This window comes from Dendropsophus ebraccatus, chromosome 7 (genome assembly GCF_027789765.1).
Source record: "Dendropsophus ebraccatus isolate aDenEbr1 chromosome 7, aDenEbr1.pat, whole genome shotgun sequence".
NCBI lineage: Eukaryota > Metazoa > Chordata > Amphibia > Anura > Hylidae > Dendropsophus > Dendropsophus ebraccatus.
The window spans coordinates 98,005,880-98,031,615 of NC_091460.1; the positions used below are offsets into that span (position 1 = coordinate 98,005,880).

General features: G+C 48.6%; 1 protein-coding gene across 4 annotated transcripts in view; it reads right to left on the bottom strand.

Moving 5' to 3' along the window:
* Positions 1 to 25,736, bottom strand: part of LOC138797587 (beta-1,4-galactosyltransferase 1-like) — a 260,610-nt gene that overhangs the window by 159,636 nt on the left and 75,238 nt on the right. For 3 of the 4 annotated variants that reach the window (XM_069977940.1, XM_069977941.1, XM_069977937.1), the window contains exon 2: positions 1,996 to 2,115. In XM_069977940.1, coding sequence (XP_069834041.1) covers positions 1,996 to 2,115 — 120 coding nt within the window. Of the gene's footprint in view, positions 1 to 1,995; positions 2,116 to 20,048; positions 20,087 to 25,736 lie in introns of those variants that run through there. The other variant, XM_069977938.1, reaches the window with a different exon arrangement.

Consider the following 25,736-nt stretch of genomic DNA (forward strand, 5'->3'; position numbering starts at 1 on the left):
CAACAACAAAACATGAGGGGGGGGACACAACATAAAAAGACAAGACAAGGGAAAAAAGAAAAACAAAAAAAAAATCAATGACAGAGCACTGGCAAAAATTATACCAGGGGAGGAACCCGCCCACCCCTAGTGACTGCTGAAGGTTATCGTTGAAAGAGGATAAACACCCACGGGTGACTAAACCATACAAGGTCCCCAACAGAGAGGGTCGTGAGACCAACAGCAGAGAAGGGGGGGAAAGTGGCAGAAGCAAACTGAGCAGTAACAACACTTGCATTGAATAAGAGGTAGGGAACATCAGTAACCACATAAAGGCTAACCGTAGAATAGTAAGAACTATCACTAGTGAAAATCAGCTTTCATGCTGCCTTAAACTGTAGGGAATATTGCGGTATCAATATTGAGGCCAAACCCACGGTATGAGTCTATAAGGAACACACAGAGCAGCGTCCTACACATCTTGGGCACGACGTTTTCGGCCGGGTGATCTTCGCTGAGTAGGAGAGGCTCCTTGGGCTGGCCGTTCCCTGTGAGCTGAAATCTGTGTCCACACAGGTGGAGGTGGTGGAGGGGTCAATTACCAAGGTTGCAGCCGGGGAATGTCTATGCCAAGGGTTTTGCAGAACATATGTAGATCTTCTGCCACCCGCATAGCAGCAGATTTTCCATCTCACCGTGCCGTGAGGTGGAATGGGAAGCCCCATCTGTAGCGTATGTTCTGGTCACGTAGAATCTGCAAGAGAGGGCGCAGCTTTCTCCTTTTTTGTAACGTCACTCAGGAGAGGTCAGGTAGTATTTGGAGGGGTGCCCCATCAAAATCAATATCACGTTTAGAGCGGGCTTTGGCCCTGTATCCACAGGGCTCTGGGTGCATCCCGGCAATTTCCCAGCTTGTGCTGCCATGAGGGCGGGTGGTGCTGCTATCCCACCATGTGTCTCAGGCCGAAACGGGGTGGCGGTGGGCCGCATTGTACTAACTCTTTGAGCATTCAGGGGTGTCCGGGGTGATGTAGGGAGTGGACCTCGGAGAAGCGGGGCTTGAGTAGAGGAGAGCTGCAGCGCCTCCAGGAGCAGAGATCCCAGGTCCGATGCTCTGTGCGTCCTCAGAGTGGATGCCGGTGCCATGTTACAATAAGCATCTGCTCCCATCAGCTTCGGGTCACGCCACCCGGAATTAAATAAATTGATAGTTTGGGTAATGACGCACGCGGCCATACCAAATATGTTTATTTATTTTTTTATTTTAAAAATGGGAAAAGGGGGGTGATTCAGTCTTTTATTAGGGGAGGGTATTTTTTATTAATAAAAAACATTTTTTGTTTTTTGCACACATACTGTGCCAGAAGTCCCCCTGGGGGACTTCTAGTTTTACTGCTCAGATGTCTCATTGAGATCTATGTATACTGCATAGATCCATGAGATCTGTGTTCTATTGCTCTCGGCTGCTGCAGCCGAGAACAATAGATAGCCAAGCCAGGATCACCGGCATTATGGTGCAGACCCCCAGCCCGTGCAGATCGCTCCACCGCGACCGCGCGCGGGGGGTGGTCCCCCCCCCCCCCACTAGACCACCACCGATGGGGAAAAGAAGCCTTTGTCGACAGCTGCATTTAAAAGGCTAATTAGCGGGCACGGCGATCGGACCATGCCCGTTAATTGCCGCGGTCTAGGGCTGCAGATAGCATCCAGAGTCGCGACGGTTCAGAGTGGGGTCGCTGCGCAGCCATCTGAACACCCTTAACAACGCCAGGGCATACATTTACACTCTTGGTCGTTAAGGGCTTAAAATGATTATAGAACATTGGGGGAAACAGAATGATTTCAAATTGTGATAGAACATAATAGAACATTTCACAATGATCAAGCTATTCCATACAATCAGAATATCTAGTATTAGGTGAAGTTTACCTAATACTGTAAATAAGGATTGAATATATATTGTCCAATTAAAATATTGTTTGTTTGAGTAAATCTTAATAAGCAAAACAAGCTTACCTAGATCATTAGGTAGGTCACAGTAAGGTAATTTCTGGGTTTCATACATATACATATTGTTGACATCATTGCTCAGCTTTGAAAACAAATACTGTGCTCCTTTTTTCATTTGGTTTGCACCTGTAGGAAATAAAACATACTTTAGGACAAGGTTGCCATCCTGATTTTTTTCTTATTTTTGGAAAGCATAGTTACAACATTAAGGTCACCAACATTTTTTTTTAGACAAATCAGAAAACCAGAATGAACGATAAAGATTATGAATAAGGCTAATTCGTCTGACCATCCGGCACCATTCCATCTACCTTTTCCGTTTTGGAGTAAGCAAAACGAAAACTGGCGGATCCGTTAACCCCTTCCCCCAATATGACGTCCAGGGACGTCATGAAAAGCAGTGGCAGAATGCATCATGACGTCCCTGGACGTCATGCTTTCCCTGCCTCCCCCCTCTGTCCCTAGGTGAGATCGGGCAGCAGGAGGAGGCTGTGTCACACAGCATCCTCCTGCTGCCACTGCCCGGAGGGGAGCCGCGCTCCCCCCCGGGCAGTTAACCCCATAAACGCCGCGGTCAATGCGACCGCAGCGTCTATGGGGAGATTCAGTGTCCCCCGCCGATCAGGCGGCGGGGGGAGGCTGCAGAACGCTGCCTCCCCCCACCGCCACTCAGTCTGTGTCCCCCGGCCCCCTCCCCTCGTCCTCCGATACCGGCGGATCGCCGCTACTACCGTTTTAGCGGCGATCCGCCGGTACCGGGCATTACCGGCGCCGCCGATAGTTTTCATCTCCCCCCACCGTGAATCCACGGTGGGGGGAGATGAAAAATGTCCCTTCAGACCCCAGATCAGCCCCCCGATCACCCTACCCGGGCGGCCATCAGATCCAAGATGGCCGCCCCCATCCCTGCGAACAAACGATGTTTGTTCGCAGGGATGGAAATTAATTAGTGATCAAAGCCCCATGCTCTCCGCCACCGGAGGTAGCGGAGAGCATGGGGCAGTGATCGGGGACCCCCCCATGTGGTCCCGGAGCAGGCGATCGGCGGTATATACTATATACCGCCGATCGCCTGTTCCCAGTGCTGATCAGCACTTTTTATCCCCTGTCACCATAAATCATTGGTGACAGGGGATAAAAAGTGTCACCGTGCCCCCCCCCCCCAAGTCGCCCCCCACCCCCCCCAGTCACCCCCGTCCCCCAGTCACCCCCCCTTCCCCACATACGTTACCTGATCCACGGAGCTCCGTCCTCCTCGACGTCCAGGCTGATTCTGAAGTGCGCATGCGCTCCAGAATCAGTTATCTCAGAAAATTTAAAGTGACAGAGACCAATTTGGTCTCTGTCACTGAACTATGATTACTGTGATAGAAAATATCACAGTAATCATAGTAATACAGTGATAATTAATGTATAAAGTACAAAAAGTGAAAAACATTCAAAAAAATAAAACACACACTTTTTATTATAGTAATAATTGCACTTTACTCCCAGATTACCCCTAGCCCCCCCAAAGTACCCGTAACCACTGCAGGTTGCCCATATCTGCCCCAGATTGCCCGTATCCGCCCCAGATTGCACGTAATCCCCGCACGCTGCCCATAACCACCGCACGCTGCCCATAACCACCGCACGCTGCCCATAACCACCGCACGCTGCCCATAACCACCGCACGCTGCCCATAACCACCGCACGCTGCCCATAACCACCGCACGCTGCCCATAACCACCGCACGCTGCCCATAACCACCGCACGTTGCCCATAACCACCGCACGTTGCCTATAACCACCACACATTGCCCATAACCACCGCACGTTGCCCATAACCACCGCACGTTGCCCATAACCACCGCACGTTGCCCATAACCACCGCACGTTGCCCATAACCACCGCACGTTGCCCATAACCACCGCACGTTGCCCATAACCACCGCACGTTGCCTGTAACCACCCCAAATTGCCAGTGAGCCCCTCCAGATGGTCCATAATCAGCCCCGATTGCCCGTAACCCCCCCATATTGCACGTAACCACTGCACGTTGCCTCTAACTCACACACGTTGCCAGTGACCCCCTCCAGATTGCCCGTAACCACACCAGATTGCCGTAACCACCCAAAATTACATGTACCCACCCCTGATTACCTATAAGCACTTCAGTTTATCCGTAACCACCCCAGATTGTCTGTAACCACCCCAGGTTGCCCATAACCACCACAGATTGTCTGTAACCCCCCCAGGTTGCCCGTAACCACCGCAGATTGTCTGTAACCCCCCCAGGTTGCCCCTAATCACTTGTAATTCCCACCAGATTGCCTCTAACCACCGCACGTTGCCTCTAACTCACACACGTTGCCAGTGACCCCCTCCAGATTGCCGTAACCACCCAAAATTACATGTACCCACCCCTGATTACCTATAAGCACTTCCGTTTATCCGTAACCACCCCAGATTGTCTGTAACCACCCCATGTTGCCCCTAATCACATGTAATTCCCCCCAGATTGCCTCTAACCACCGCACGTTGCCCCCGACCACCGCACGTTGCCCCCGACCACCGCACGTTGCCCCCGACCACCGCACGTTGCCCCCGACCACCGCACGTTGCCCCCGACCACCGCACGTTGCGCTCGACCACCGCACGTTACAGGTTCCCATCCCAGATTACCTATAAGCACTTCAGTTTATCCGTAACCACCCCACATTGCCCGTTACCACCGCAGGTTGCCCGTAACCACCCCAGATTATCCGTGACCACCCCACATTACCTGTAATCTCATTTTTTTATTGTATTTTAGTAACTGCGCTATTCTAATAACCATTACTAGCTGCGGTTTTGCTCCAGCAAATTGCCGCTCCCTTCCTTCTGAGCCCTCGTGTGTGCCCATACAGTGGTTTATGCCCACATATGGGGTACCGTTTTACTCAGGAGAACCTGCGTTACAGATTTTGGGGTACATTTTTTCTCCCATTCCTCGTGAAATTGAGAAATTTTAAACTAAACGAACATATATTGGAAAAATTCGAGTTTTTTATTTTTACTGTCTTATTTTGAATACTTTCCTCTAATACCTGTGGGGTCAAACCGCTCACTGCACCCCAAGATGAATTCTTTGAGGGGGTGTACTTTCCTAAATGGGGTGACTTTTGGGGGGGGTTCTCCTCTGCTGACACTACAGGGGCTCTGCAAACGCACCTGGCGCTCAAACTTCTTCGGAAAAATCTGCACTGAAAATGCTAATTGGCGCTCCTTCCCATCTGAGCCCGGCTGGGTGCCCATACAGTGGTTTATGCCCACATATGGGGTACCGTTCTACTCAGGGGAACCTGCGTTACAGATTTGGGCATGCAGCTTCTCTCCTGTTCCTCGTGAAATTGAGAAATTTCAAACTAAACAAACATATTATTGGAAAAATTCGAGTTTTTCATTTTTACTGTCTAATTTTAAATACTTTCCTCTAATACCTGTGGGGTCAAAATGGTCACCACACCCCAAGATGAATTCTTTGAGGGGTGCACTTTCCAAAATGGGGTGACTTTTGGGGGGGTTCTCTTCTACGAACACTACAGGGGCTCTGCAAACGCACCTGGCGCTCAGAAACTTCTTCAGCAAAATCTGAACTGAAAATGCTAATTGGCGCTCCTTCCCTTCTGAGCCCTCCTGTGTGGCCATACAGTGGTTTATGCCCACATATGGGGTACCGTTGTACTCAGGAGAACCTGCGTTACAAATTTTGGGGTGCGGATTCTCTCATGTTCCTTGTGAAATTGAGAAATTTTAAACTAAACGAACATATTATTGGAAAAATTCGAGTTTTTCATTTTTACTGTCTAATTTTAAATACTTTGCTCTAATACCTGTGGGGTCAAAATGGTCACCACACCCCAAGATGAATTCTTTGAGGGGTGTACTTTCCAAAATGGGGTGACTTTTGGGGGGGTTCTTTTCTACGGACACTACAGGGGCGCTGCAAACGCACCTGGCGCTCAGAAACTTCTTCAGCAAAATCTGCACTGAAAATGCTAATTGGCGCTCCTTCCCTTCTGAGCCCCGCTGTGTGCCCATACAGTGGTTTATGCCCACATATGGGGTACCGTTGTATTCAGGAGAACCTGCGTTACAATTTTTGGGGTACTTTTTTTCTCTTTTTCCTTGTGAAATTGAGAAATTTCAAACTAAACGAACATATTATTGGAAAAATTCGTGTTTTTCATTTTTACTGTCTAATTTTGAATACTTTCCTCTAATGCATGTGGGGTCAAAATGCTCATCCTACCCCAAGATGAATTCTTTGAGGGGTGTACTTTCGAAAATGGAGTGACTTTTGGGGGGATTCTATTCTGCTGACACTACAGGGGCACTGCAAACGCACCTGGCGCTCAAACTTTTTAAAAAAGCTAATTGGCGCTCCTTCCCTTCTGAGCCCGGCTGTGTGCCCATACAGTGGTTTACGCCCACATATGGGGTACCGTTGTACTCAAGAGAACCTGCTTTACAAATTTTGGGGTGCAGATTCTCTCATGTTCCTTTTGGAAAGGAGAAACTTTAATCTAAACATATATATTATTGGAAAATTAAAATTTTCGATTTTTTTAAGGCCTAATTGTGAATACTTTCCTCCAGCCCCTGTAGGGTTAAAATGCTCATTATACCCCTAGATTAATTCTTTAAGGTGTCTAGTTTCCAAAATGGGGTCACTTATGGGGGTTTCCAGTATACAAGCCTCCTAAACCCACTTAAAAAAAGAACTGGTCCCTAAAAAAATCAGTTTTGGAAATTTTATGAAAATGTGATAATTTGCTAATAGATTTCTAAGCCCCATAACAGCCTAAAAAAGTAAAATATGTTTCCCAAATTATGCCAGAATAAAGAGGACATATTGGTAATGTGATTTAGTAACTAATTTATGTGCTATGACTTCCTTTTTTAGAAGCAGAGAATTTCATAAGTTCATAAAATGCAAAATTTTCTAATTTTTCATGATATTTTGATGTTTTTCACAAAAAACACACAAAGTAATGACCAAATTTTGCCACTAATATAAAGTGCCATATGTGACGAAAAAACAATCTCAGAATCGCTAGCATACGTTAAAGCATCACTGAGCTATAAGCGCATAAAGTGAGACAGGTCAGATTTTGAAAAATGAGCCTGGTCATTAAGGCCAAAACAGGCTGCGGAGGCAAGGGGTTAAAATCCCCATAGATTCCCATGATATATTATTGTGCTCTGTTTGCCCTAATTGTGCTCCGTTTGCATGCAATCCGTTCAAGATGCATATTTTCCTTTGATCTGAGGGTTGAAATGTACTACTGCCAGGGCCGTTTCTAGAGGCGGGCCGGGCGGTGGCACGGGGCGCCGACAGCTAGGGGGGGCTGGTGGCACCCCCCAGACTCCACTTAGCTGTGCGCACGGCCGGCCGCCTGCCTTCTAGCTCGCTCGCCCCATCACCTGCCCCTCTGAACAGTCACCTCCCGTAGCTCCGTCCCCAGACTGCCTGGACCTCTGCCCCCGTATCGCCCGTAACCCGCCCCCGGACTGCCTGGATCTCCGCCCCCGGACCGCCCGTAGCTTCGCCCCTGGACAGCTCCGCCCCAGCCGAGCACTCTGCACCTGCAGACATCTCCCTCCAGCAGCACAATGACGTCATTTCACTGCGTTTGCTGGAGAGATATGTGTGCAGGGGTGGCAGCACAGGGGGGATTATTACAATGGGGACAGCACAGGGGGGATTACAGGGGGTGGTCACCCAGCTTTCCCAGCATCCTGTATGTCAGTGTGCAATGGAGGTCACACAGCTTTCCCAGCATCCTGTATGTCAGTGTAATGGAGGTCACACAGCTTTGCCAGTATCCTGTATGTCAGTGTAATGGAGGTCACCGAGCTTTCCCAGCATCCAGTATGTCAGTGTAATGGAGGTCACCCAGCTCTCCCAGTAGCCTGTATGTCAGTATAATGGAGGTCACCCAGCTTTCCCAGCATCCTGTATGTCAGTGTAATGGAGGTCACCCAGCTTTCCCAGTATCCTGTATGTCAGTGTGTAATGGAGGTCACACAGCTTTCCCAGTATCCTGTATGTCAGTGTAATAGAGGTCACACAGCTTTCCCAGTATCCTGTATGTCAGTGTGATGGAGGTCACACAGCTTTCCCAGTATCCTGTATGTCAGTGTGATGGAGGTCAGACAGCTCTCCCAGTATCCTGTATGCAGGGCCGGCCTTTGGGGTGTGCGAGTTGTGCGGTTGCACAGGGCGCATCACTCCTGGCCAGCTAGGGGGCGCTCTGGCAGACAGTCAGCTGCACACCTAACTGGTCTGGCAGACAGACGTTCTGTCTATCTGCCAGAGCGCCCCCCTAGCTGGCCGCCTACCCTCCTTGCATAGGGGTTGGTTTGGGGCGCTCCAGAAGATAGACGGGCTAGGGACCTGGCAAATTAATCTTCCGAGTAGGTCCCGGTAAGCTCCGCCCCCTGCCGACAAGCCCCGCCCCCGGCGCCCACCGCGGGATGATGACTCTTTACTTGCCCCAATACAGCCTGCTGTGTGCCAAGATCCCATCAGTGTGGTGGCCTGTGACCTCTGCCCAGCCATGTGCCTCCTCCTCAGCAATTTGTGCAGCCTCCAGGATCCTGCCCCCCTGCTGTAAGTCTGGTGATTCTTCTCCCTCCAATCTACCTCTTTATCCTCCTTCCCATCTACCTCTTTCCCTCCTATCTATCTATCTATCTCCTATCTATCTATCTCCCATCTATCTATCTATCTATCTATCTATCTATCTATCTCCTATCTATCTATCTATCTATCTATCTCCCATCTATCTATCTATCTATCTATCTCCCATCTATCTATCTATCTATCTATCTCCCATCTATCTATCTATCTATCTATCTATCTATCTATCTATCTATCTATCTATCTATCTATCTATCTCCTATCTATCTATCTATCTATCTATCTATCTATCTTCTTTTTCTTTCTCTCTCTCTGTGCAGAGTCTGTATACACTGTGGCAATCTTCATGTACACAGTTCTGACCCTGGTGCTTAGTATACATGTAGTGCCACAGTATATACAGACACTGGCATCTCTCCTCACCTTGCCTTCTAGGAGTTTTTTTTTTTTTATAAATAAAAATGTAAAAAGAGAATTGTCCATAATGTTGTTTAAAAAACAATGCATAACTACTACCCCATCATACCCCAACAGCTGAAACAGTGCATAACTACTGCCCCCAGTATACCCCAACTGCTAAATAGTGCATAACTACTGCCCCCAGCATATCCCAACAGCTAAACAGTGCATAACTACTGCCCCCAGCATACCCCAACAGCTAAACAGTGCATAACTACTGCCCCCATCATACCCCAACAGCTGAAACAGTACATAACTACTACCCCCAGCATACCCCAACTGCTAAACAGTGCATAACTACTGCCCCCAGTATACCCCAACAGCTAAACAGTGCATAACTACTGCCCCAGTATACTCCAACAGCTGAAACAGTGCATAACTACTGCCCCCAGCATACCCCAACAGCTGAAACAGTGCATAACTACTGCCCCCAGTATATCCCAACAGCTAAACAGTGCATAACTACTGCCCCCATCATACCCCAACAGCTGAAACAGTACATAACTACTACCCCCAGCATACCCCAACAGCTAAACAGTGCATAACTACTGCCCCCAGCATATCCCAACAGCTAAACAGTGCATAACTACTGCCCCTAGCATATCCCAACAGCTAAACAGTGCATAACTATTCCCCCCAGCTTATCCCAACAGCTAAACAGTGCATAACTACTACCCCCAGCATACCCCAACAGCTAAACAGTGCATAACTACTGCCCCTAGCATATCCCAACAGCTAAACAGTGCATAACTACTGCCCCCAGCATATCCCAACAGCTAAACAGTGCATAACTACTGCCCCCAGCATACCCCAACAGCTAAACAGTGCACAACTACTGCCCCCAGCATACCCCAACAGCTGAAACAGTACATAACTACTACCCCTAGCATACCCCAACAGCTAAACAGTGCATAACTACTGCCCCTAGCATATCCCAACAGCTAAACAGTGCATAACTACTGCCCCCAGCATATCCCAACAGCTAAACAGTGCATAACTACTGCCCCCAGCATATCACAACAGCTAAACAGTGCATAACTACTGCCCCCAGCATACCCCAACAGCTAAACAGTGCATAACTACTGCCCCCAGCATAGCCCAACAGCTAAACAGTGCATAACTACTGCTCCCAGCATACCCCAACAGCTAAACAGTGCATACCTCCTATCTATCTATTTCCTATCTATCTCCTATCTATCTATCTATCTCCCTATCTATATCCTATCAGCTGAAACAGTGCATAACTACTGCCCCCAGCATACCCCAACAGCTAAACAGTGCATAACTACTGCACCCAGCATATCCCAACAGGCCAAGTCCAAATTTGCTGTTTTTTAGTGAAGTCACATCTCAGAGAAAATTTCAAAAAGTGATGAAAAGGTCACATATATAACAGTTGGGGGGTAGATGATAGATAGATAATAGATAGATAGGGGGAGATTTATCAAACATGGTGTAAAGTGAACCTGGCTCAGTCGCCCCTAGCAACCAATCAGATTCCACCTCTCATTCCTCACAGACTCTTTGGAAAATGAAAGGTGGAATCTGATTGGTTGCTAGGGACAACTGAGCCAGTTTCACTTTACACCATGTTTGATAAATCATAGATCGTACTACTATCGGGGGTCGGGTGGTTTGGGGGGCTGGGGTTTAGGGGTGGCACTCGTAGTAGGATTTAGTATATCGTATCTAAATACTACAGCCTCCCGTCATGTTTGTGGTTTTATTGTGGGGGTTGTCTGGAGGGGTGGGAGGCTGTAAGATTTAGTGTATGTCACCATAAGGGGGTATCAACAGGGGCGGGGTTTCGCACGGGGCGCCATCTTCCCTAAGGCCGGCCCTGCCTGTATGTCAGTGTGATGGAGGTCACACAGCTTTCCCAGTATCCTGTATGTCAGTGTGATGGAGGTCAGACAGCTCTCCCAGCATCCTGTATGTCAGTGTGATGGAGGTCACCCAGCTTTCCCAGCATCCTGTATGTCAGTGTGATGGAGGTCACACCTTGCAGACTTTACTGCACCAAGCAGCAGAATTACTATAGTTTAGGAGCCTATTGGAGGGAAAAGGGAAGGCAGTTGCTGGATAAGTGCAGAGCCTCAGATGTCTGTCTGGCAGGTTCTGAGGAGAGGAATTGTAGCTGCAAACAGCACCTGTGAGTCCCTGTATGATGATTTTGTATTCGGTTGAACATTATCTCTTAGGGGTGCAACACTGCTCTATGTCATAATACACACAATGCTTCTTCCTAATAACCCGAATCCTGATAAAAGCTCCCCTTCCTTCTCCATGGCTGAATTGAGTGTGGTATTTTTCTTTCCGTTTAAAAAAACAGATCACGAACGGAAAGTGCACTTCCGTTTTTTTTACATTGTAGTCAATGAGGACGGATCTAAACGGAAGGTATTTCCGTTCATATCTGTTTGTTTTCAGCCGTTTTTGCACTGAGCATGCGCAGAAGCAGCAAGAAACCAGAGAAGAAAAATAAACTGATAGAAAAACGGATGCTGACTAATGCAAACGAATGCAAACTGATGTACAAAAGTCAGTTTTTTTAAGCCAAAATACAAACGGACCATTAAAAATAGATGAACATTTTGCAATCAGTTTGCATCAGTCTGCTCATCAGTTTATGCTCATCCATTTCCATTTTTCAGTTATGTAAAGCACAGCATTTTCCAGAGAGTTATACAAAATATTGCGTAGATGTACACATCGCTATTCAGCAACATCTGTCCGATTAGAGTGACTCAGTTATAGATTATAAACAGAAAAACACACATCCAACAACCCTCCCCCACCCCTTTGCTCATGAAATAGGACCCCCCAATTCCGGGGTCAATCAAAGAATGAAACCTAATCTAAACTTAGGGACAATCTGGCAGGTGTAGCTTGCCAAAGGAACCTGCCAAGTCGGCTTTTAAGTACCAAGTTGTGTTACGGAAGTGTCGAAACATGATGTGAATCTCAGCAGGTTCTAGAAAAGTGACTATAAACGGTTTTCATAAGGAAAAATTACTTTGTTCTTTTTTCCCTGACTGGTTCCGCCTAGAGCTGATCCATATAGAGATAATGCTTTATTTATTTAAAGGGAACCTGTCACCCCCCGTGCCGGGGTGACAGGCTCCCGACCCCCCGTTAGAGCCCCATATACTTACCTAATCCCGCCGGGTCCCGCTTCTGGAGGTGGTCGGGTGACGGAGATCTCAGCCGCTGCAGCCCGGCGCGCGCGCTGAGAGATGAGTCCAACGCTCATAGAGAATGACGGAGCGCTGGACTCTCCTGTCATTCTCTATGGGTGTTGGACTCATCTCTCAGCGCGCGCGCCGGGCTGCAGCGGCTGAGATCTCCGTCACCCGACCACCTCCAGAAGCGGGACCCGGCGGGATTAGGTAAGTATATGGGGCTCTAACGGGGGGTCGGGAGCCTGTCACCCCGGCACGGGGGGTGACAGGTTCCCTTTAAGAACCTTTTCAATCGTGGGCATCTCCTGGATCAGCCAGTGTAAAAGCAAACATTGTTTTGCTACAATAAGGAAAGTGTGTACTACTAGGTGAGATATCACTGTGTCCTCTGGTGGAATGTGGGGGATTATAAGGTGGGCATCCACTGGAATAGACATATGCAATTTAGAGTTAAGAAGTGTTGTCAAATCCTAGGACATGGAGCATGAGAAGAGCCCATGGTATGAATCCATCAAGGGATCTCCACATTTAGGACAAGCTGTGATCTGGGGTTCTAGGCAAACTGAAACCATAGGTTGCGTAATGCATTATTATAGTGCTTGAAAAAGCACTATATTGTAATCAATATTCTTCTTTTTCTTCGGTTTCTTCCAGCCATTTTTCTGCGATTAATACAGCCCGAACCGCTTTGTGCACAACCTTCGTTCAAACTGCATTTCGTTTTTAAGAAATTTACGTTTAAAGACCCCCTAATTTCCCATAGAAAATAATGGCCCATTGGAAATAATGGCCACACTGTAAACGCTAACAGCCAATCACAGCACATTTGCAAGTAGCTGAAATATAGCAGCCAATAGAAATTCTAAGGTCTTGTCAGTCAATGCCTCACAACATCCACACAGTCACATGTCCACTATTGGCCAATAGAAGATGAAAGGTCCTTAACAATTTTGTCTCACTGACATGAGTAAGATTGTCATGGTAACCGAGCAATGATCTTTACCATTATAAGTAGCAAAGGTCAGTCAGTAAAGTAGCAGAGCCAATGGGACGTACCCAAGTCGCTCTTAAAGGGGCATTATATAAGTAGCTCTTAAAGGGACGTTACCCAAGCCGCTCTTAAAAGGGACTGTACCCAAGCCACTCTTAAAGGGACAGTATCCAAGCCCCTCTTAAAGGGACGGATTCTTCGCTCCGGGCAGTTTAACCCGTTAAATGCCGCTGTCAAAGCATGACAGCGGCATCTAACGGGTTCCGGTGTGTACCGGACGGCGCCGCAGGTCCACTTACATGATCGGAGGTCCCGCGGCGCCGTCCGGTCCCTCCGACGTCTCCATGGTAACTCCGGGGGCCTAATGAAGGCCCCCGGGCTTACCATGGATAAGCCATCCTGCTGACAGGGGTGGCTGTGCTACTGCCTGTCAGCAGGATGGTCACATGACACAATACACTGTATTGCAGAAGCAGTGCAGTGTATTGTATACTGTGATCTAAGTGTTACACTAGTATAAAAAAGTAAAAAAAAGTGCACCAAACACAATCTGTGGGGTCAAAATGCTCACCGCACACCAAGATGTATTCTTTGAGGGGTGCACTTTCCAAAATGGGGTGACTTATGGGGGGGGTTTCACTCTGCTGACACTACAGGGGCTCTGCAACCGCACCTGGCGCTCAGAAACTTCTACAGCAAAATCTGCACTGAAAATGCTAATTGGCGCTCCCTTCCTTCTGAGCCCGGCTGTGTGCCCATACAGTGGTTTATGCCCACATATGGGGTACCTTTCTACTCGGAAGAACCTGTGTTACAGATTTTGGGGTGCCTTTTCTTTCCTGTTCCTTGTGAAATTGAGAAATTTCAAACTAAACATACATATTATTGGAAAAATTCTAGTTTTTCATTTTTACTGTCTAATTTTAAATACTTTCCTCTAATACCTGTGGGGTCAAAATGCTCACCACACCCCAAGATGTATTCTTTGAGGGGTTATCTTTCCAAAATGGGCTGACTTTTGGGGGGGGGGGGGGGGGGGTCACTTCCCTGGCACTACAGGGGCTCTGCAAACGCACCTGGCGCCTGAAAACTTGTACAGCAAAATCTGCACTGAAAATGCTAATTGGCTCTCCTTCCCTTCTGAGCCCCGCTGTGTGCCCATACAGTGGTTTATGCCCCCATATGGGGTACCATTGTACTCAGGAGAACCTGTGTTACAAATTTTGGGGTGCTTTTTCTCTCCTGTTGCTTGTGAAAATGAGATACTTTAATCTGAACGAACATATTATTTGAAAATTTCTATTTTCCATTTTTTTCCGGCCTAATTGTGAATACTTTCCTCCAGCCCCTGTAGGGTTAAAATGCTCATTATACGCCCAGATTAATTCTTTAAGGTGTCTAGTTTCCAAAATGGGGTCATTTATGGGGGTTTCAAGTATACAAGCCTCCTAAACACACTTCAAAAAAGAACTGGTCCCTAAAAAAATTAGTTTTGAAAATTTCATGAAAAATTGGAAATTTGCTGATACATTTCTAAGCCCCGTAACACTGAATATGTTTACGGAATTATGCCAGAATAAACAGGACATATTGGTAATGTGACCTAGTAACTAATTTATGTGATACAACTTTCTTTTCTTAGAAGCAGAGAATTTCAAAGTTTTCAAATTTTTCATGATATTTTTATGTTTTTCACAAAAAACACAAAAGATAGTGGCCAAATTTTACCACTAATATAAAGTACCATATGTTACAAAAAAACAATCTCAGAATCACTAGCATATGTTAAAGCATCACTGAGCTATAAGCGCATAAAGTGAGACAGGTCAGATTTTGAAAAATGAGCCTGGTCAGTAAGGCTCAAATAGGCTTGGTCCCTAAGGGGTTAAAGGGACGGTACCCAAGTCGCTCTTAAAGGGGCATTACATAAGTCACTCTTAAAGGCATGGTACCCAAGTCGCTCTTAAACGGACGGTACCAAGCTGCTCTTAAAGGGACGGAACCCAAGCTGCTCTTAAAAGGACGGTACCCAAGTTGCTCTTAAAGGGACGGTACCCAAGTCGCTCATAAAGGGACGGTACCCAAGTCGCTCATAAAGGGACGGTACCCAAGTCGCTCCTAAAGGGGCATCACATAAGTCGCTTAAAAAAAATTCTAAGTGTGGTGAAATTGGAAAAAAAAAAACGCATTTCTTTTATTTGGGGGGAATGCGTTTTTACGCCATTTGCCCTGGGGTAAAACTGACTTGTTATGCATGTTCCTCAAGTCGTTACGATTAAAACGATATATAACATGTATAACTTTTCTTGTATCTGATGGCCTGTAAAAAATTCAAACCATTGTTAACAAATATATGTTCCTTAAAATCGCTCCATTCCCAGGCTTATAACGCTTTTATCCTTTGGTCTATGGGGCTGTATGAGATGTAATATTTTGCGCCATGATGTGTTCTTTCTATTGGTACCTTGATTGCGCATATATGACTTTTTGATCGCTTTTTATTCCATTTTTTCTGGATTTGATGCAACCAAAAATGCACAATTATGCACTTTGGGATTTTTTGGCGCTTACGCCGTTTACCGTGCGAGATTAGTAATGTGATTAATAATAGTTCGGGCGATAACGCACACGGCGATAGCGATAGCAAACATGTTTATTTATTTATTTACTTTTATTTAAAACCTGGGAAAAGGGGGGGGGTGATTCAGACTTTTATTAGGGGAGGGGGCTTTTTACTAATAAAATACTTTTTTTTTTTTTAACACATATACTAGAAGCCCCCCTGGGGGACTTCTAGTATGTACACTTTGATCTCTCATTGAGATCTTTGTTGTATAGTTATACAGCAAAGATCAATGAGATCGGCACTCGTTTGCTTTCGGCTGCTGCAGCTGAAAACAAAAGAGTGCAGAGCCGGGGACGGCGCCATCTTGGAGCGGTCCCCGCCGGCAGCAGTAACGGAGATCGCTCCTCTGGGACAACGTCCCGGAGGAGCGATCTCCCCCACTAGACACCAGGGAAGTACTGCATCTGGTAAAGCGATCGGACCAAGCCCGCTAATACCCGTGGTCCTGGGCTACAAGCGGCACCCGGGACCGTGGCGGTTCAGAGCGGGGTCGCCGCGCGGCCCCGCTCTGAACACCTCTTACGGGCGCATGACGTACGGGTACGTCATGCGTCCTTAAGAGGTTAAGGGACGGTACCCAAGTCGGTCTTAAAGGGCAGTACCCAAGCCGCTCTTAAAAGGGCATTACATAATTCGCTCTTTAAGGGACGGTACCCAAGACGCACTTGAAGGGACGGTACCCAAGTCGCACTTAAAGGGGCAGTACCCAAGTCGCTCTTAAAGGGGCTGTACCCAAGTGGCTCTTAAAGGGACGGTACCATAGTCGCTCTTAAAGGGATTGTACCCAAGCCGCTCTTAAAGGGACGTACGCAAGTCGCTCTTTAAGGGACGGTACCCAGGTCGCTCTTAAAAGGGGATTACATAAGTCGCTCTTAAAAGGGACGGTACCCGCAAGTTCCCAGTTGTTCATCCCAGTTTTCTCCCAGTCCTGTAACTTTAGCCCATCCCCAAGCTAAAACCGAGCAAGAAGCCAGCTCCCAGCCCAGAATAATATCAGAAGACTTCTCAGAACTGGTTTGTGTCTCACACTTAAACATGTTCATTACTATGATTTTTTTCTTTTCTATAATTGTAATCCTGCCGACTACGCCAAAAATGTTTTGCTTAGAGCATGGGTCTCAAACTTGCGGCCCGCGGGCCAACTGCGGCCCTCGGGACACTAGTTTGCGGCCCCCACCTCAATGGTAAGTTTACTGTAAGTGCGGCCCGGGGGCGCTCCGGCAGAGAGCTGCACTGCACTGCACATGTAACTACAAATAGAAGATAGATGCGCAGTGTTTCTGCCGGAGCGCCACCTCCCCCGCCCTCCTCCCGGGCTTTGGCAGAAACACGGCACATCTATCTTCTATTTGTAGTTACATGTGCAGTGCAGCTCTCTGCCGGAACGCCCCGGCCCCCTTCCTCCCACAGCGCTCAGTTCCACTCCTGCGCTGCGCCGGAGTATGACGTCACCCGGACCGCATGTCCAGCCAATCAGTAAGGGGACGTGCGGCCTGGGTGAAGTCATGCCCCGCCGACCCTCAGGTAAGAGTACTCTCGGCGGGGGTGGATAGTGGTGTGTGGGGGAGAGCTGGGGTGATAGTGGTGTGTGGGGGAGAGCTCGGGTGATAGTGGTGTGTGGGGGAGAGCTGGGGGTGATAGTGGTGTGTGGAGGAGGGCTGGGAGTGATAGTTCTGTGTGGGTGGGAGGGCTGGGAGTGATAGTTCTGTGTGTGGGGGAGGGCTGGGAGTAATAGTTCTGTGGGGGGGAGGGCTGGGAGTGATAGTTCTGTGTGTGGGGGAGGGCTGGGAGTAATAGTTCTGTGGGGGGGGAGGGCTGGGAGTGATAGTTCTGTGTGTGGGAGAGGGCTGGGAGTGATAGTTCTGTGAAGGGGGAGGGCTGGGAGTGATAGTTCTGTTGGGGGAGGAGGGCTGGGAGTGATAGTTCTGTGTGTGGGAGAGAGCTGGGAGTGATAGTTCTGTGGGGGGGGGGGCTGGGAGTGATAGTTCTGTGTGGGGGGGGAGGGCTAGGGGTTTTAACAGATGAAAAAATAAAAAATTTTATGATATTGGAATGTTTTTTGTAAGAGCTTTTCTTGTGGAAAACCTGATGCGGCCCAGCCTCACCCAGACTCTACCTCCAGCGACCCCCGGATATATTGAGTTTGAGACCCCTGGCTTAGAGTGACCACACATGGTGACCAGGAAGTGTCTGCCTGTGCCTTGTATCCTGGGCCTCTCCTGTCAGCCGCTAATAATAATAATAATAATAATAATAATAATAATAATAATAATAATAATAATAATAATAATAATAATAATAATGCTTTTATTTGTATAGGGCTCACAGATTCTGCAGCACTTTACCCATAGTTTCCATTTGCCATTAGAAAAAATTTCCAGGGACACTTTAGCGTTGTCAACAAGGGGGGTGGCTTATAATAGGTGTGGTCTTGGTGGGTGTGGACTATTATGGGTGTGGTTTATGGTGTGTGACTTGTCACCAGAGTTTGGGGGGGGGGGGTCCATAATTTTCCAGTTAGAACTTTACGGTCAGAACAATAGAAAAGGGTGAGGGGTGTAGTAGTACAGGAACAGATGAGTGGCAGGGGGGCAGCTAGGAGTCATGGGGCCCCATGAAACCTTGGTAGCTGGGGGTGACTAGAGCAGACTGGGGGTAACTGGTGGAGGCTGGGGGTAGCTGGGGCAGACTGAGGGTGACAGGGGCAGACTGGGGGGTGACAGGGGCAGACTGGAGGGCAAATTGGACAGACTGGGGGTAGCTGAGGCAGACTGGGGGTAGCTGGGGCAGACTGGGGGTAGCTGGGGCAGACTGGGGGTAGCTGGGGCAGACTGGGGGCGACTGGGGGTCGCTGGGGCAGACTGTGGGAGACTGGGGCAGACTGGAGGGTGACTAGAGTAGACTGGGGGGTGACTGGGGGTAGCTGGGGCAGACTGGGGGTGACTGGAGCAGACTGGGGGTGACTGGGGCACACTGGGGGTAGCTGACGGAGACTGTGGCAGACTGGGGGGTGGCTGGGGCAGACTGTGGGTGACTAGGGGGTAGCTGGGGCAGACTGAGGGTGACTGGAGCAGACTGGAGGGTGACAGGGGCAGACTGGAGGGTGACTTGGACAGACTGGGGTAGCTGGGGCAGACTGGGGGTAGCTGGGGCAGACTGTGGGTGACTGGGGGTAGCTGGGGCAGAGTGAGGGTTACTGGGGGCAGACTGGGGGGAAACTAGGGCAGATTATGGGTGACTGGAGCAGACTGGGTGGTGACTGGGGGTAGCTTAAGCAGACTGGGGGGTGACTGGGGCAGACTGTGGGTTACTTGGGGTAGCTGGGGCAGACTGGGTGTAGTGGGGCAGACATGGGGTAGCTGGAGCAGACTGGGGGTGACTGGGGCAGACTGGGGGCTACTTGGGGTAGCTGAGACAGACTGGGGGCTACTTGGGGTAGCTGAGGCAGACTGGGGGGTGACTGGGGCAGACTTCAGCATCATCCCCCTCATGTGGGCCCCTCATTATACCACCAGTATAATACAGTGCTGTGAGACTGATGGTGCTGAAGGAGGTAAGGCTATATACATTGTTATGAGAGGCTGGGAGACTGGTAATCAGAGCTGTGTATACAGTGTATACCAGTCACAGCTCTGATCACTATTCTCCTGGCCTCTCACACCAATGTATATAGCTTTTCCTCCTCCAATATCATCCCCCCATGTGGGCACCTCATACCACCAGTATTATACAGTGAGTACTGCGAGACTGGTGGTATACTGAGATGCCCACATGAGGGGATGATGATGAAGGAGGTAAAGCTATATACATTGGTGTGAGAGGTTGGAAGACTGTATATTAGTCACAGCTCTGATTACCAGTCTTCCAGTATGCTAGCCTCTCAAACCAGTGAATATAGCTTTATCTCCTTCAGCATTATCCCCCTCGTGTGGGCACCTCAGTATACCACCAGTCTCACAGCACTGTATAATAATGGTGGTATAATGAGGTGCCCTCATGAGGGGGATTATAAACTATACATTGGTGTGAGAGGCTAGAAGACTGGAAATCAGAGCTGTGACTGATATACAGTGTATACCAGTCACTGGTATACACTGTATACCAGTCCTTCAGCATAATGCCCCTCATGTGGTCACCTGACTCCCTGCTGCATACGGCCATCTTGTTCCTTAAGGCTCTTCTATCCTAGAGGCAGGAGTGAGTGACCTCACTGTCAAGCCCTGTAGCTGGGAGGAGAGAGCGGCCTCTGATGGCTGGAGGCAGAATATACAGCCTCCAGCCAAAAAGCCTATGCTTAGGCTTCAATTCATTGAGGGCCGTTACGGGGGCGGGGCATGATGTCACAGGGGGCGTAGCTTACCGGGACAAACCTGGGACTGGCCTGCCAAATCCAGGACAGTCCCGGCAAAAACAGGACTGTTGGCAACTATGCTTTACCTAACTGTATGTGTTTTTTGGATGTGGGAGGAAACCCATGCAAACACTGAGAAAACATACAAACTCCTTGCAGATGTTGCCCTTGGTAGGATTTGAACACAGGACTCCAGCACTGCAAGGCTACAGTGATAACCACTGAGCCACCGTGCTGCATCATTTGCATCATCTGCATCATCATCAGACCGCTCCATGACAGTCCCAGGATGGAGAGAAGGAGAGAGAGTGCAAGCTCCACACGCCTAGCTGAGAGGTAGGTGTTTTGTGTCTGTGTGTGTATACATAAGTCTGTGTGTGTGTGTTTATATAACAATATGCAGAGTTGCTAAACGGCACTGTGTGGCTCAAGGCTCAGGTAGGGTGCTCTGCCCCACGGTCCCAGACCCAGGTCCCGGAGATAACTCAAAAGGAAGGCAAGAGGCGGCACTCAGAACTTAGTGAACAAAACGTGGTTTAAGTTTATTCACCCAGTATGCAACGTTTCAATCTAATCAATGAGATCTTTGTCAAGCTTGACAAAGATCTCATTGAGTAGATTGAAACATTGCATACTGGGTGAATAAACTTAAATCACATTTTGTTCACTTAAGTTCCGAGTGCCGCCTCTTGCCTTCCTTTTGTGTGTATATATATATTATATATATATATATATATATATATATATATATATATATATATATATATATATATATATATACACACACACATACATATACATAAGTGTGTGTCTGTGTGTATATATTGTACATAAATGTGTGTTTCTGTGTGTGTATACATAAGTGTGTCTGTGTGTATATATGGTACATAAATCTGTGTATCTGTGTGTGTGTATATACATAGAGCGTGCCTGTGTGTATATACTGTACATAAATGTGTTTGTATGTATTCATGTGTGTGTGTGTATATATATATATATATATATATATATATATATATACACACACACACACACACATACATACATACATATATATACAACTGGGGGCAGCACACAGTGTACATATATACAACCCGGGGGCAGCACACAGGGGACATGTATACAACCGGGGGAAGCACACAAGGGACATATATGCAACCGGGGGCAGTGTAATGCCGCAGTCTCTCCTCCCAGCCAGCAGAGGGAGCTGCTTTCATTTCATACAGCAATCTAAGGGAAGCCAGGACCCAGAGGAGAAGGGTAGATTCAAATCCCAGAAAACAGGAAGTGCTGCTGTGTTGGCTGGACATATGGCAGAGCCTAGAATGTATCCTCTCCTTTGAGTTTCTCACTGTAGGGGATACATTCTAGCATCTTCAGTAGTGAAAACGCTAGAATGTATCCTCTCCTTTGAGTTTCTCACTGTAGGGGATACATTCTAGCATCTTCAGTAGTGAAAACGCTAAAATGTATCCTCTCCTTTGAGGCTCTCACTGTAGGGGATACATTCTAGCATGTTCAGTACTGAAATGGCTAGAATGTATCCTCTCCTCTGAGTTTATCCTCTCCTCCGAGTCTCTCACTATAGGGTATACATTCTAGCATCTCCAGTACTGAAATATTTAGAATGTATACTCTCCTCTGAGGGTATACATTCTAGCATGTGTAGCATTGAAATGTCTAGAATATATACCCTCTTAGTACTCAACATGCTAGAATAAATCCCCTATAGTGACTCAGAGGAGAGGATACATTCTAGCGATTTCAGTACTGAAGATGCTAGAATGTATCCCCTGCAGTGAGAAACTCAAAGGAGAGGATATACTCAGAGGAGAGGATACATTTTAGCCATTTCACTACTGAGCATGCTAGAATGTATCCCCTGCAGTGAGAGACTCATAGGAGAGGATACATTCTAGCCATTTCAGTACTGAAGATGCTAGAATGTATCCCCTGCAGTGAGAAACTCAAAGGAGAGGATATACTCAGAGGAGAGGATACATTCTAGGCATTTCAGTACTGAACATGCTAAATGTATCCCCTGCAGTGAGAAACTCAGAAAGGAGGATAGACTCAGAGGAGAGGATACATTCTAGCATGTTCAGTACTGAAGTGTCTAGAATGTATCCTCTCCTCTGAGTTTCTCACCGCAGGGTATACATCCTAGCATGTTTAGGGCTATGTTCACACATAGGGAGGCATTTATTAAGTCCGGCGTTTTTTACGACGGACGTAAAAATGCCCCCGCGGACTGCCTCTACATAAATCCCGTGCGCCGTTGCGCACCGCCGAAAACCTACGCCAGCTGAGGACTGGAGTAGGTTTTCGGCGTACATTTTGGCGGAACAGATGATAAATCGCGCGGACTCTGAGTCCGCGCCCTCTGTTCTGCCCACTCTCCGCCCCTTTTCCGCCCCCTGGCGTACTCGGCGGAAAGTGGCGATTTGCGAATATTTTATTCGCAAATCCGCCATTTTTGCTTAAAAAAAGACGCAAATCGGCACTTTCCGCCGAAAATCATCCATTCGCCGGATGATACATGTGGCCCATAGTATTTCGGTCATTCTTTCTTCAACCAAAACCGAGTGCTGTGTTTTATGTGTGAACATAGCCTAGTAATGTAAAGTCCATCGAGTATCCTCTCCTCTGAGAGGGCATACATTCTAGAATGTTTAGTACTGAAAAGTCTGGAGTGTATCCTCTCCTCTGAGAGGGCATCTCCACCAGGTGTACCCTCTCCTCTGAGAGGGCATCTCCACTAGGTGTATCCTCTCCTCTGAGAGGGCATACATTCTAGCAAGTGCAGTTTTGAAAGGTCTAGACCACAGGTGTCAGACTTCATCCCTCGGCTGTTACAAACTACATTTTCCTTCATGCCTTACTTGTCCAGACATGGTGGGAATTGTAGTTCTGCAACTGCTGGAGGGCCTGAGTCTGACATCTCTGGACTAGAATGTTCTCTTTTCTAACTGCAGGGTATACAGTCTAGTATGTATCCTCTCCTCTGAGCGTATCCTCTCTTCTGAGCTTCTCCCTGAGCGGGTCATATTACACAGCATGATTAAGAGGTGAAAGCGAGCGGTGATGTTTTAGGTCAGTGCTCGCTTCCCCTTTGTTCCCTGCACATTTTCTGTGTTATTACACACACAGACAGTGACTGGGGGAACTGCGGGCAGCTGCGGGAGGGGCAGCCCAAAAAATCCTTAGATTGTTCAAGCTGCCCATTGTAGACAGCAGCCCTATCGTGATCTGGATTACTCGACCAGTTTGAAGACCACAATCAGCTGATAACATGGATTATTACACCAAATGATTATCAGACGTAACGGCCAGGAAACCTTTGGTGTAATACACCATTGTCTGTACAAGGAACAGGACTGGTGTGTGTGGTCTGTACACAGGGGGAGAGGACTGGTGTGTGGGGTCTGTATACAGGGGGGAGAGGACCGGTGTGTGGGGTCTGTATACAGGGGGAGAGGACTGGTGTGTGGGGGGCTGTATACAGGGGGAGAGGACTGGTGTGTGGGGGGCTGTATACAGGGGGAGAGGACTGGTGTGTGTGGTCTGTATACAGTGGGAGAGGACTGGTGTGTGGGGTCTGTATACAGGGGAGAGGACTGGTGTGTGTGGTCTGTATACAGGGGAAAGGACTGGTGTGTGGGGGGCTGTATACAGGGGGAGAGGACTGGTGTGTGTGGTCTGTATACAGTGGGAGAGGACTGGTGTGTGGGGTCTTTATAATGGGGGAAAGGACTGGTGTGTGGGGTCTGTATACAGGGGAGAGGACTGGTGTGTGTGGTCTGTATACAGGGGAGAGGACTGCTGTGTATGTAGGGTCTGTATACAGGGGAGAGGACTGGTGTGTGGGGTCTGTATACAGGGGAGAGGACTGCTGTGTGTAGGATCAGTATACAGGGGGAGAGGACTGGTGTGTGTGGGGTCTGTATACAGGGGAGAGGACTGGTGTGTGGGGGGTCTGTATACAGGGGGAGAGGACAGGCGTGTGTGGGGTCTGTATACAGGGGAGAGGACTGGTGGTGGGGGGTCTGTATACAGGAGGAGAGGACTGGTATGTGGTCTGTATACAGGGGTGAGGACTGGTGTGTGGGGGTCTGTATACAGGGGGAGAGGACTGGTGTGTGTGGGGTCTGTATACAGGGGAGAGGACTGGTGTGAGGGGTCTGTATACAGGGGAGAGGACTGGTGTGAGGGGTCTGTATACAGGGGAGAAGACTGGTGTGTGTAGTCTGTATACAGGGGAGAGGACTGGTGGTGGGGGGTCTATATACAGGGGAAAGGACTGGTGGTGGGGTCTGTATACAGGAGGAGAGGACTGGTGTGTGGGGTCTGTATACAGGGGGAGAGGACTGGTGTGTGGGGTCTGTATACAGGGGGAGAGGACTGGTGTGTGGGGTCTGTATACAGGGGGAGAGGACTGGTGTGTGGGGTCTGTATACAGGGGGAGAGGACTGGTGTGTGGGGTCTGTATACAGGAGGAGAGGACTGGTGTGTGGGGTCTGTATACAGGGGTGAGGACTGGTGTGTGGGGGTCTGTATACAGGGGGATAGGACTGGTGTGTGGGGGTGTCTGTATACAGGGGATAGGACTGGTGTGTGGGGGTGTCTGTATACAGGGGATAGGACTGGTGTGTGGGGGTGTCTGTATACAGGGGATAGGACTGGTGTGTGGGGGTGTCTGTATACAGGGGGAGAGGACTGGTGTGTGGGGTTCTGTATACAGGGGGAGAGGACTGGTGTGGGGGGTCTGTATACAGGGGGAGAGGACTGGTGTGGGGGGTCTGTATACAGGGGAGAGGACTGGTGTGGGGGGTCTGTATACAGGGGAGAGGACTGGTGTGTGTAGTCTGTATACAGGGGGAGAGGACTGGTGTAGGGTCTGTATACAGGGGGAGAGGACTGGTGTGGGGTCTGTATACAGGGGGAGAGGACTGGTGTGTGTGGGGTCTGTATACAGGGGAGAGGACTGGTGTGTGTGGGGTCTGTATACAGGGGAGAGGACTGGTGTGTGTAGGATCAGTATACAGGGGGAGAGGACTGCTGTGTGTAGGATCAGAAATACAGGGGGAGAGGACTGGTGTGTGTGGGGTCTGTATACAGGGGAGAGGACTGGTGTGTGGGGGGTCTGTATACAGGGGGAGAGGACAGGCGTGTGTGAGGTCTGTATACAGGGGAGAGGACTGGTGTGTGGGGGGGTATCTGTATACAGGGGGAGAGGACTGGAGTGGGGTCTGTATACAGGGGGAGAGGACTGGTGTGGGGTCTGTATACAGGGGGAGAGGACTGGTGTGTGGGGGGTCTGTATACAGGGGAGAGGACTGGTGTGTGGGGGGTCTGTATACAGGGGGAGAGGACAGGCGTGTGTGAGGTCTGTATACAGGGGGAGAGGACAGGCGTGTGTGAGGTCTGTATACAGGGGAGAGGACTGGTGTGTGTGGGGGGGTATCTGTATACA